Source organism: Coregonus lavaretus, assembly GCF_964263955.1.
Source record: "Coregonus lavaretus genome assembly, contig: HAP1_SCAFFOLD_2912, whole genome shotgun sequence".
NCBI lineage: Eukaryota > Metazoa > Chordata > Actinopteri > Salmoniformes > Salmonidae > Coregonus > Coregonus lavaretus.
The window spans coordinates 813-15,198 of record NW_028159849.1 but is presented as its reverse complement, the minus strand read 5'-3'; the positions used below and the strand labels follow the sequence as shown (position 1 = coordinate 15,198).

General features: G+C 48.7%; 1 protein-coding gene across 1 annotated transcript; it reads right to left on the bottom strand.

Moving 5' to 3' along the window:
• Positions 1–312: 312 nt before the first annotated feature.
• On the bottom strand, positions 313–14,186 carry LOC311122391 (fibroblast growth factor receptor substrate 2-like; the record flags this gene model as incomplete). The annotated part of the gene is made up of 4 exons (XM_084196758.1): positions 313–4,052; positions 4,287–4,450; positions 6,410–6,571; positions 14,000–14,186. Coding segments are annotated over 4 exons (1,875 nt in total), but the record flags the coding sequence as incomplete, so codon positions are not given.
• Between the last annotated feature and the right edge of the window lie 200 nt (positions 14,187–14,386).

The following is a 14,386-nucleotide window of genomic DNA, read 5'->3' as shown; positions in this document are numbered from 1 at the left end:
TGGTAAGACCAGCCTTTCCGGCGGGGCTCTCCCTAAAGTATCTTTTTTTTCTTCTTCAGACAATTCTTCCTCATTGCACCTTATTATTCAGAGTTAAGACTGTCCATACAAATTATTGCCCACACTTACTGCCGTCACTAACTAGACAGTTGCACTGCATGTCCATTCCGTTACCACCAGGTGTCACTCTCCTTCCTTCAATACTGTATTTGAGTGCTGAAACACAAGATAAAACCGAAGCAACACAATAGGCTATCGATGATAATTATGACACAAATAGTAAACAGACCAGCAGAGGCAACACTTAGTCCCGTTTCTTTATTAGTATTTTGCCATGCTACAAACGAATAGGGTGCTGTTGGCAGTGATGGAATATGTATTAAGAATGATGTGGACGTCTAAATACGCAGTATGGTTTTTCCTCTGGTCAAAAAATACTAACATTTTGGTAAACATATATTTCCATACCTGAAAAATGCAAATATCAAAATCTCTCCCCCCCCCCCCCCCCCCCCTCAATATAAAGTCCATACACTACTATGGCATTATGTTTTTAAACAGTAGACCCACTGGGCACACACTGGTTGAATCAATGTTGTTTCCACGTCTTTTCAATGAAATTACGTTCAACCAACGTGGAATAGACGTTGAATTGACGTCTGTGCCCAGTGAGTAATTAATTGTTTAATCCACTGCATAGTCCTTTATAGTGTCTGGTGGTCTGAGACCAAAACAGAGGAAATAAGTAATGTTTACATCGTAAATGGAACCAATGGAACGCATTCTGGAACTCTGTGACAATCATCATACTCTAGAATAGAAAAAAAAAGGAGTTTGGCAAATAATCCATTGTTTCCGCTAACAGTTCATTTCTTTAATAAACAATATCTATTAAACTACTTTTTGTACAATTCCTATAGTTTATTAACTCTTTTAAATGTAGGTAGAAAAAAATATAATGCAAGTTAGAACATATAATAATAATTTGTACAATATGATACAGTGAGATAACAGGTAACAGAAGATGACACTTTGGAACCCACACTCCTCCTATGAAACATGGTTGACTGACAGCGTTGTGTGATAAACGCTTTGGTTTTTGTTTTCCTTGTTCACGACAATGTTTCGAATGACACTTCAGACTGAACTAAGACCACCAACAACCACCAGAGGGCCCTGTACAAGTTGAGTATTGTTTGCAGGGTGGGCGTGTATTTCCCTTTCAGTTCTGTCAATCCAGCAAGCAAACTGAAATTCCAACTGACTTTCTGAATTGACCCAATAGTGAAGTAATTGGGACCCCAACCCTGATGGAATGAACCCGGAGCATGAAGATGCCATACAAGCATACCAATGGTATGATTTGGGTACTTTCAGTACAGCCAAACACATTATTACAGCATCATTGTGGCCATCATATAATTTGGCATTCATACATACCCACTGTCTGTCTGTATTTAATAGTGGCTAAAGTGACTCTGTAGTGTACCAAGAAGTGTGCCCTAAGACATGGCTGAAGACTCCAGGCTCGGGGTCAATTCCATTCCGTCAATTCAGAAAATTAACCCAATTCCACATTTTCCTCATTGAAGAGAATTTGAATTTCGGTGTACTTCCTGAATTGACTGGGAATGAAATGGAATTGAGCCCAACCCTGGTGGGTCCAGTAATGTTAGACGCCATAGGAATCTACAACCATTAGGGCAACACGGAAGTGAGCTTCAGATACCGACATGAGTGTTTACTCTGAGACCATTTGAGTTTACGATCAGCACTATAAAGGATTCGTACCAAGAGAGATTGGTGATGAGGTCCGTCATTCAAAGAGACCTCACTGTTTGTCACATCACCCACCGCAAGCTAAACTTACACAGGCACTGGAATAAAGGTGGCCTGGGCACCAGTCTGTTTGTGCCGTCATGCCAACTCCCTGTCACTCATCGTTTGGCTTGACCATGACAGCAATGGAGTAGACACAGAGCACAGACAGATCTGTGACCAGGCTAGAATTAAAGGTGTTTCACTCCTTCTTTAATTAGTTAACGGTATCAAATGACCTCAGGAATAAAAATAGTGTTATATTGGTGAGTACCTGATCTACCATCGTTGCCTTTCAGGTAAGCTTTCAGTATAGCCTGGGTACCGGTCTCGTTTGTGCCATCGTGCCACTCCTTGTCATTACAAAGACTGCACAAACAGATGTGGGACCAGGCTACTTTCAGGACACAGTGTAACTTCCTTGTGAAGTAATAAGACATTAAAACATCTGCAGCCCTTCTGTCTTCAAATGTGTTTTTCATTCAGTTTGTAGGTATAACAAAGTATGACAGCATCAACATCAAGGGTCAGGTCCAGGTGCAACTGAAGAAGACGACAGTGGTTCCGCGTCCCAAATCACACCCTATTCCCTATGTAGTGCACTCATTTTGACCAGAGCCCTATGGGTCCTGGGTCGTTATGCATTAAGCATCTCAGAGTAGAAGTGCTGATCTAGGCTCAGGTCCCCCCCTGTCCACGTCATCTGATTCCTTACGGGTCTAAAAGGTCAAACTGATTTTAGATCAGCGCTCCTACTCTGAGACACTTTTATGAATAGTCCTGGTCAAAAGTAGTGCACTATATAGGGAACAGGGTGCCATTTCAGATGCAGACAGTGCTTGGTAGGCTAGGTATGCTAAGTGTCGTGAAGCTCACATAGGAAGGTCAGTACTGTTGTGTCGGGTTTTCCTAGAGGTACCGTCGTCACGGGGCAGTGCTTTCTGAAGACTCGACATGGCCGCCGTGCGCTCGATGTCGATCATGGCGTACAGTTCGGTCCGCCGCGTTGGGGTGGAAGGGGGGAGGAGGAGACCGCCCAGGCCGACACCACAGGGAGTGGTGGGGGTCTTGGGCGTCTGCGGCCCACTGGAGTCCGAGCCCTTCTCCATCTCAACCTCAATGTAGTTCAGCTGCCTCAAGGGATCCAACCCCAACCCACCCGGTCCACCCGTCAATCGCCCCGACCGGAAGTCAAAGTTAAAGACGGTGGGAGTCGAACAGACGCCGCTAGAGTCCCGCCCCCGCGGAAGGATCCGCGCAGAGTCCAGTTTGGCGCTGAGCGAGACGTTTACATTCTCTGTGTTGACGTAATTGTGCATGGGGTCCAGACCCAGACCGTGGTGATGAAGGTGGGGGTGAGGATGATGATGATGGTGGTGAGGATGATGGTGGTGGTTGTGGTAGCCGTTAAGGGAGGGGGTCTTTGGTCCGTATCCGTGATACACCTCCTCTTCATCCTCCTCGTCACCCTCAGAGAAGCGCCTGGCCGTCTCCCACACCGGAGGCAGCGCCGGAAGGTTCTCGTAGTTAAGGAGCGCCGTGCGCCGCTGGGCGGAGTTGTTGGCGTTGTGGGAGGAGTCAGGGAGAGGGATGGCGGCGCGGTTACGCCGGGGGTTGGGGGCTGGAACAGGGACAGGGGTGGAGACGTAAGGATGGGTGGTGTTGCCGTTGTGGTGCTCATAGGTGGAGATGGTGCTGGGTTTGGCTCCTGGTTGAGGTGGAGGGTTAGGGTTAGGAGGAAGAGGGGGAGGGGGGGCGTCTTTGCGTTCATCACTGTCATACCCCGTATCACAGTCTCCTGCCTGGAGACCCAGGGTGGAGCCCACCACACAGCCGTTCCCATTCCCGTTCAGACCCCCAGAGGGAGCTGCCGAGCTGGGCTCACCGTTAGACCCAGACACCCCAAGCACCATCTCTCCATCCCCAGACCCCCTAGACTCAGCCTCCCCGTCCCCATCCCCATCCCCTCTGGAACCAGCCTCCCTGTCCCCATCCCCACGGGTCTGCTTCTGCCTCCTCTGAGCCGGTGTGGGACCGAGGATAAATGTAACCCCTTCTGGCTCCAGCAGCACCTGAGGCTCTGTGTCCATGTCTGTCTCCGTGGGTGACGGAGGGGCGGTGGCTAGCGAGGAGGTCGTCTCCGGATTGGACAGCCGCAGCTCCAAGGGGGTGTGGCTGCTGGGGCGAGTGCGAAGGTCATCCCGTACACCAGACGTGTTGACATAGGTGTGGACCTGAGAGAGAGAGAGAGAGGGAGAGAGTTTAAAAACACACACTGACACATTCCACTGCTCTGCCTGGATCAGTAACATCTTCAAACTAAATACAAAGACAAAATAACAACTCATTGAGAAAATAATCTGATCATACAGCAACAAGAAAGTCAATGCTTCTTAGTCAGTGGCTTTGAATGCATCGATAATAACAGTTATCCACAGGGGTCCATGACTAAAGGGGGGTGTTCTCACCGACTGGTCCGAGGCCAGGAGAGGGTGCGTTGACTCCTCTCCCACAGAGGGCAGCCTGGCGCTGCCCACAGAAGGGTGTCGGCTAGAAGGGCGCGACGAGGCCTCCCCAAACGACGGGTAGCGTCCTATACCGTTTGGTAACGTGGGTACAGAGTAGCCTTGAGCTGGGAAGAGGAGAGACATACGATTCATACAATGTGTTTGTGTGACAGGTCTAACTAGTAGGAGTGAGTGTGACAGGTCTAACTGGTAGGAGTGAGTGTGACAGGTCTAACTAGTAGGAGTGAGTGTAACAGGTCGTACTAGTAGGAGTGAGTGTAACAGGTCGTACTAGTAGGAGTGAGTGTGACAGGTCTAACTAGTAGGAGTGAGTGTGACAGGTCGTACTAGTAGGAGTGAGTGTGACAGGTCTAACTGGTAGGAGTGAGTGTAACAGGTCTAACTAGTAGGAGTGAGTGTGACAGGTCTAACTAGTAGGAGTGAGTGTGACAGGTCGTACTAGTAGGAGTGAGTGTGACAGGTCTAACTGGTAGGAGTGAGTGTGACAGGTCTAACTGGTAGGAGTGAGTGTGACAGGTCTAACTAGTAGGAGTGAGTGTGACAGGTCTAACTGGTAGGAGTGAGTGTGACAGGTCTAACTGGTAGGAGTGAGTGTAACAGGTCTAACTGGTAGGAGTGAGTGTGACAGGTCTAACTGGTAGGAGTGAGTGTGACAGGTCTAACTGGTAGGAGTGAGTGTAACAGGTCTAACTGGTAGGAGTGAGTGTGACAGGTCTAACTAGTAGGAGTGAGTGTAACAGGTCGTACTAGTAGGAGTGAGTGTAACAGGTCGTACTAGTAGGAGTGAGTGTAACAGGTCGTACTAGTAGGAGTGAGTGTAACAGGTCGTACTAGTAGGAGTGAGTGTAACAGGTCTAACTGGTAGGAGTGAGTGTGACAGGTCTAACTGGTAGGAGTGAGTGTGACAGGTCTAACTAGTAGGAGTGAGTGTAACAGGTCGTACTAGTAGGAGTGAGTGTAACAGGTCGTACTAGTAGGAGTGAGTGTAACAGGTCGTACTAGTAGGAGTGAGTGTAACAGGTCGTACTAGTAGGAGTGAGTGTAACAGGTCTAACTGGTAGGAGTGAGTGTGACAGGTCTAACTGGTAGGAGTGAGTGTGACAGGTCTAACTAGTAGGAGTGAGTGTAACAGGTCATACTAGTAGGAGTGAGTGTAACAGGTCTAACTGGTAGGAGTGAGTGTGACAGGTCGTACTAGTAGGAGTGAGTGTAACAGGTCGTACTAGTAGGAGTGAGTGTAACAGGTCGTACTAGTAGGAGTGAGTGTAACAGGTCTAACTGGTAGGAGTGAGTGTGACAGGTCTAACTAGTAGGAGTGAGTGTAACAGGTCGTACTAGTAGGAGTGAGTGTAACAGGTCGTACTAGTAGGAGTGAGTGTAACAGGTCTAACTGGTAGGAGTGAGTGTGACAGGTCGTACTAGTAGGAGTGAGTGTAACAGGTCGTACTAGTAGGAGTGAGTGTAACAGGTCGTACTAGTAGGAGTTAGTGTAACAGGTCTAACTGGTAGGAGTGAGTGTGACAGGTCTAACTAGTAGGAGTGAGTGTAACAGGTCGTACTAGTAGGAGTGAGTGTGACAGGTCTAACTGGTAGGAGTGAGTGTGACAGGTCTAACTAGTAGGAGTGAGTGTAACAGGTCGTACTAGTAGGAGTGAGTGTAACAGGTCGTACTAGTAGGAGTGAGTGTAACAGGTCGTACTAGTAGGCGTGAGTGTAACAGGTCTAACTGGTAGGAGTGAGTGTGACAGGTCTAACTAGTAGGAGTGAGTGTAACAGGTCGTACTAGTAGGAGTGAGTGTAACAGGTCGTACTAGTAGGAGTGAGTGTAACAGGTCGTACTAGTAGGAGTGAGTTTAACAGGTCTAACTGGTAGGAGTGAGTGTGACAGGTCTAACTAGTAGGAGTGAGTGTGACAGGTCTAACTAGTAGGAGTGAGTGTAACAGGTCTAACTAGTAGGAGTGAGTGTGACAGGTCTAACTGGTAGGAGTGAGTGTAACAGGTCGTACTAGTAGGAGTGAGTGTGACAGGTCTAACTAGTAGGAGTGAGTGTAACAGGTCTTACCAGTAGCAGTGTGAGGTGTGCAGGGCAGCTCAGCCTCAATAGACCCTATAGGGTTGACCTCCACCACCTGCTCCTCCACTACGCTGATGCTGTTGTTGTGCATGATGTCCTGCAGCATGTTGAAGATCTCCTCCGCCCGCACACACTTGAACGCAAAGATACCTGCAGGGAGAGAGACACCAATGGTTAGACTCTGATTCACACACAGTGAAACCCCAAGTCACCGCTCACCACCCTAAAACACCCTCAAACACCAGGGGGCAAGTTTACACCAACAACTACAGGAGTCACTATAACACCATCACCATCAACCAACCAATCAATCAACCAATCAATCAATTTAGTACACTGTTACCATCAGACCAGCTAGAGAGAACAGGTAGGTACCATACAGCTATACCATACAGGTACCAGGTCAGCAATACCATACAGGTACCGGGTCAGCAATACCATACAGGTACCGGGTCAGCAATACCATACAGATACCGGGTCAGCAATACCATACAGGTACCGGGTCAGCTATACCATACAGGTAACGGGTCAGCTATACCATACAGGTACCGGGTCAGCAATACCATACAGGTACCGGGTCAGCAATACCATACAGGTATCGGGTCAGCAATACCATACAGATACCGGGTCAGCAATACCATACAGGTACCGGGTCAGCAATACCATACAGGTACCGGGTCAGCAATACCATACAGGTACCGGGTCAGCAATACCATACAGATACCGGGTCAGCAATACCATACAGGTACCGGGTCAGCAATACCATACAGGTACCGGGTCAGCAATACCATACAGGTACCGGGTCAGCAATACCATACAGGTACCGGGTCAGCAATACCATACAGGTACCGGGTCAGCAATACCATACAGGTATCGGGTCAGCAATACCATACAGCTACCGGGTCAGCAATACCATACAGGTACCGGGTCAGCAATACCATACAGGTACCGGGTCAGCAATACCATACAGGTACCGGGTCAGCAATACCATACAGATACCGGGTCAGCAATACCATACAGGTACCGGGTCAGCAATACCATACAGGTACCGGGTCAGCAATACCATACAGGTACCGGGTCAGCAATACCATACAGGTACCGGGTCAGCAATACCATACAGGTACCGGGTCAGCAATACCATACAGGTACCGGGTCAGCAATACCATACAGGTACCGGGTCAGCAATACCATACAGGTACCGGGTCAGCAATACCATACAGGTACCGGGTCAGCTATACCATACAGGTACCGGGTCAGCAATACCATACAGGTACCGGGTCAGCAATACCATACAGGTACCGGGTCAGCTATACCATACAGGTACCGGGTCAGCTATACCATACAGGTACCGGGTCAGCAATACCATACAGGTACCGGGTCAGCAATACCATACAGGTACCGGGTCAGCTATACCATACAGGTACCGGGTCAGCAATACCATACAGGTACCGGGTCAGCAATACCATACAGGTACCGGGTCAGCAATACCATACAGGTACCGGGTCAGCAATACCATACAGGTACCGGGTCAGCAATACCATACAGGTACCGGGTCAGCAATACCATACAGGTACCGGGTCAGCAATACCATACAGGTACCGGGTCAGCAATACCATACAGGTACCGGGTCAGCAATACCATACAGGTACCGGGTCAGCAATACCATACAGGTACCGGGTCAGCTATAGTATTGTGTCTAGGGGAGGGACATTGGTAGCCTGGGCCCAGATCTCTTTGTGCTCTTGACAACTCTATTTCTCATTGTCAAGCCAAACATGTTCGGTGTGACAAGGAGTTGGCATAACAGCACAAACAGACTGGCAGTCAGGCCAGGGCTTTGAGGTGTTATAGGTCAGCCTTTACCAACAGCAGAAACACACACAGACCAGAGTCAGACCACCTCATCCTTTAGTCAGCAATGGATTGAATCGTACCACACCGGCTCCGACGCTCGTCAGATGTGGCAGGGTCTGCAAACTATTACAAACTACAAAAGGGAAGCACAGCCGCGAGCTGCCCAGTGACACAAGCCTACCAGACAAGCTAAATTACTTCTATGCTCGCTTCAAGGCAAGCAACACTGAAGCATGCATGAGTGCATCAGCTGTTCCGGACGACTGTGTGATCACACTCTCCGTAGCCAATGTGAGTAAGACCTTTAAACAGGTCAACATTCACAAGGCCGCAGGGCCAGATGGATTACCAGGACGTGTACTCCGAGCATGCGCTGACCAACTGGCAAGTGTCTTCACTGACATTTTCAACCTGCACCCTGACTGAGTCTGTAATACCAACATGTTTCAAGCAGACCACCATAGTCCCTGTGCCCAAGAACACTAAGATAACCTGCCTAAATGACTACCGACCCGTAGCACTCACGTCTGTAGCCATGAAGTGCTTTGAAAGGCTGGTCATGGCTCACATCAACACCATTATCCCAGAAACCCTAGACCCACTCCAATTTGCATACCGCCCCAACAGATCCACAGATGATGCAATCTCTATTGCACTCCACACTGCCCTTTCCCACCTGGACAAAAGGAACACCTACATGAGAATGCTATTCATTGACTACAGCTCAGCGTTCAACACCATAGTGCCCTCAAAGCTCATCACTAAGCTAAGGACCCTGGGACTAAACACCTCCCTCTGCAACTGGATCCTGGACTTCCTGACGGGCCGCCCCCAGGTGGTAAGGGAAGGTAACAACACATCCGCCACGCTGATCCTCAACACGGGGGCCCCTCAGGGGTGCGTGCTCAGTCCCCTCCTGTACTCCCTGTTCACTCATGACTGCATGGCCAGGCACGACTCCAACACCATCATTAAGTTTGCCGATGACACAACAGTGGTAGGCCTGATCACCGACAATGATGAGACAGCCTATAGGGAGGAGGTCAGAGACCTGGCCGTGTGGTGCCAGGACAACAACCTCTCCCTCAACGTGATCAAGACAAAGGAGATGATTGTGGACTACAGGAAAAAGAAGAGGACCGAGCACGCCCCCATTCTCATCGACAGGGCTGTAATGGAGCAGGTTGAGAGCTTCAAGTTCCTTGGTGTCCACATCACCAACAAACTATCATGGTCCAAACACACCAAGACAGTCGTGAAGAGGCCACGACAAAGCCTATTCCCCCTCAGGAGACTGAAAAGATTTGGCATGGGTCCTCAGATCCTCAAAAAGTTATACAGCTGCACCATCGAGAGCATCCTGACTGGTTGCATCACTGCCTGGTATGGCAACTGCTCGGCCTCCGACCGCAAGGCACTACAGAGGGTAGTGCGTACGGCCCAGTACATCACTGGGGACAAGCTTCCTGCCATCCAGGACCTCTATACCAGGCGGTGTCAGAGGAAGGCCCTAAAAATTGTCAAAGACTCCAGCCACCCTAGTCATAGACTGTTCTCTCTGCTACCGCACGGAAAACGGTACCGGAGCACCAAGTCTAGGTCCAAAAGGCTTCTTAACAGCTTCTACCCCCAAGCCATAAGACTCCTGAACAGCTAATCATGGCTACCTGGACTATTTGCATTGACCCCCCCACCCCCACCCCATCTTTTACGCTGCTGCTACTCTCTGTTTATTATCTATGCATAGTCACTTTACCCCTACCTACATATTACTTCAATTACCTCGACTAACCTGTGCCCCCGCACATTGACTCTGTACCGGTACCCCCTGTATATAGCCTCCCTACAGTTATTACATTGACTAACACATTGACTCTGTACCGGTACCCCCTGTATATAGCCTCCCTACTGTTATTACCTCCACTAACACATTGACTCTGTACCGGTACCCCCTGTATATAGCCTCAAATCAAATCAAATCAAATTTTATTGGTCACATGCGCCGAATACAACAGGTGCAGACATTACAGTGAAATGCTTACTTACAGCCCTTAACCAACAGTGCATTTATTTTAAACAAAAAAGTCAGAATAAAACAACAACAAAAAAGTGTTGAGAAAAAAAGAGCAGAAGTAAAATAAAGTGACAGTAGGGAGGCTATATATACAGTAAAATAAAGTGACAGTAGGGAGGCTATATATACAGGGGGGTACCGTTGCATAGTCAATGTGCGGGGGCACCGGCTAGTTGAGGTAGTTGAGGTAATATGTACATGTGGGTAGAGTTAAAGTGACTATGCATAAATACTTAACAGAGTAGCAGCAGCGTAAAAAGGATGGGGTGGGGGGGCAGTGCAAATAGTCCGGGTAGCCATGATTAGCTGTTCAGGAGTCTTATGGCTTGGGGGTAGAAGCTGTTGAGAAGTATTTTCTTTTGGACCTAGACTCCCTACTGTTATTACATACATAGACTAACACATTGACTCTGTACCGGTACCCCCTGTATATAGCCTCCCTACTGTTATTACCTCCACTAACACATTGACTCTGTACCGGTACCCCCTGTATATAGCCTCCCTACTGTTATTACCTCCACTAACACATTGACTCTGTACCGGTACCCCCTGTATATAGCCTCCCTACTGTTATTACCTCCACTAACACATTGACTCTGTACCAGTACCCCCTGTATATAGCCTCCCTACTGTTATTACCTCCACTAACACATTGACTCTGTACCGGTACCCCCTGTATATAGCCTCCCTACTGTTATTACCTCCACTAACACATTGACTCTGTACCGGTACCCCCTGTATATAGCCTCCCTACTGTTATTACCTCCACTAACACATTGACTCTGTACCGGTACCCCCTGTATATAGCCTCCCTACTGTTATTACCTCCACTAACACATTGACTCTGTACCAGTACCCCCTGTATATAGCCTCCCTACTGTTATTACCTCCACTAACACATTGACTCTGTACCGGTACCCCCTGTATATAGCCTCCCTACTGTTATTACCTCCACTAACACATTGACTCTGTACCGGTACCCCCTGTATATAACCTCCCTACTGTTATTACATAGACTAACACATTGACTCTGTACCGGTACCCCCTGTATATAGCCTCCCTACTGTTATTACCTCCACTAACACATTGACTCTGTACCGGTACCCCCTGTATATAGCCTCCCTACTGTTATTACATAGACTAACACATTGACTCTGTACCGGTACCCCCTGTATATAGCCTCCCTAATGTTACTACATAGACTAACACATTGACTCTGTACCGGTACCCCCTGTATATAGCCTCCCTACTGTTATTACATCGACTAACACATTGACTCTGTATATAATATGTATATAGCCTCTCTACTGTTATTTTACTGCTGCTCTTTAATTATTTGTTATTTCTTTTTCTTTTTAACTTATCTATTTTTTACTTAACACTTATTTTTCTTAAAAACTGCATTGTGGGTTAAGGGCTTGTAAGTAAGCATTTCACTGTAAGGTCTACACCTGTTGTATTCGGCGCATGTGACAAATCCAATTTGATTTGATTTGAGTTAACGTTGACACACCTCAAATTAACAATGTACTGTATGTCAGAGTCACAAACTCACAGGTGATCACACCACAACCTCACAGCACAGTTCACTGACTACTGACCCCAACCTCACAGCACAGTTCACTGACTACTGACCCCAACCTCACAGCACAGTTCACTGACTACTGACTACAACCTCACAGCACAGTTCACTGACTACTGACCACAACCTCACAGCACAGTTCACTGACCACAACCTCACAGCACAGTTCACTGACCACAACCTCACAGCACAGTTCACTGACTACTGACCCCAACCTCACAGCACAGTTCACTGACTACTGACCACAACCTCACAGCACAGTTCACTGACTACTGACTACCAACCTCACAGCACAGTTCACTGACTACTGACCACAACCTCACAGCACAGTTCACTGACCACAACCTCACAGCACAGTTCACTGACTACTGACTACCAACCTCACAGCACAGTTCACTGACTACTGACTACCAACCTCACAGCACAGTTCACTGACTACTGACCACAACCTCACAGCACAGTTCACTGACCACAACCTCACAGCACAGTTCACTGACTACTGACCACAACCTCACAGCACAGTTCACTGACTACTGACTACCAACCTCACAGCACAGTTCACTGACTACTGACTACCAACCTCACAGCACAGTTCACTGACTACTGACCACAACCTCACAGCACAGTTCACTGACCACAACCTCACAGCACAGTTCACTGACTACTGACCCCAACCTCACAGCACAGTTCACTGACTACTGACCACAACCTCACAGCACAGTTCACTGACTACTGACTACCAACCTCACAGCACAGTTCACTGACTACTGACCACAACCTCACAGCACAGTTCACTGACTACTGACCACAACCTCACAGCACAGTTCACTGACTACTGACCCCAACCTCACAGCACAGTTCACTGACTACTGACCACAACCTCACAGCACAGTTCACTGACTACTGACCACAACCTCACAGCACAGTTCACTGACTACTGACCCCAACCTCACAGCACAGTTCACTGACTACTGACCCCAACCTCACAGCACAGTTCACTGACTACTGACCCCATCCTCACAGCACAGTTCACTGACTACTGACCCCACCTCACAGCACAGTTCACTGACTACTGACCCCAACCTCACAGCACAGTTCACTGACTACTGACCCCAACCTCACAGCACAGTTCACTGACTACTGGACCCCAGCCTCACAGCACAGTTCACCGACTACTGACCCCCAACCTCACAGCACAGTTCACTGACTACTGACCCCAACCTCACAGCACAGTTCACTGACTACTGACCACAACCTCACAGCACAGTTCACTGACTACTGACCACAACCTCACAGCACAGTTCACTGACTACTGACCCCAACCTCACAGCACAGTTCACTGACTACTGACCCCAACCTCACAGCACAGTTCACTGACTACTGACCCCAACCTCACAGCACAGTTCACTGACTACTGACCCCAACCTCACAGCACAGTTCACTGACTACTGACCCCAACCTCACAGCACAGTTCACTGGACTACTGACTACCAACCTCACAGCACAGTTCACTGACTACTGACTACCAACCTCACAGCACAGTTCACTGACTACTGACCCCAACCTCACAGCACAGTTCACTGACTACTGACTACAACCTCACAGCACAGTTCACTGACTACTGACTACAACCTCACAGTTGACTGACTACAACCTCGGCACTAGTTGGAAAGAACAACACTGACAACACAGTGTCAGAGCCTTCATGTGTCCAGTGTTCATAGAGGTAGAGAGGGAGTGAGAGACAGAGAGACAGAGAGAGAGAGAGAGAGAGAGAGAGAGAGAGAGAGAGAGAGAGAGAGAGAGAGAGAGAGAGAGAAGAGAGACAGAGAGAGAGAGAGAGAGAGAGAGAGAGAGAGAGAGAGAGAGAGAGAGAGAAGAGAGAGACAGAGAGACAGAGAGACAGAGAGACAGAGATCCTTCTGCCTCTGCATCGCTCTTTGGGGTTTTAGGCTGGGTATCTGTAAAGCCCTTTGTGACAACTGCTGATGTGAAAAGGGCTATATAAATACATTGGATTGATAATATAGTGAGAGAAAGTAGGTGATATTTGACGGTCAGTGCGTACCCTGTCCAGTCTGGCATCGTCGCCCGCTCTCGAAGGAGAAGAGGTTGGAGTCGTAACCGTAGCGACGCAGACAGAGGTAAGGCCACTTGACAGTGTCACGTTTCCTGGTGTGGAGGATAAGCTCCTCCTCTGTCAGCTCCATCAAGCCTGAGCCTAAGTCATTACCATCATCATCTACATTTATCACCTGGAGAGAGAGAGAGGGAGGGGAGAGGGGGAGAGGGAGGGGGGAGAGGGGGAGGGAGGGGAGAGGGGAGAAGGGAGAGGGAGGGGAGAGGGAGAGGGAGGGGGAGAGAGGGGAGATGGAGAGAGGAGTGGGGAGAGGGAGAGAGAGAGGGGGAGAGAGAGAGAGGGAGGGGGAGAGAGGGGAGAGGGAGAGAGAGAGGG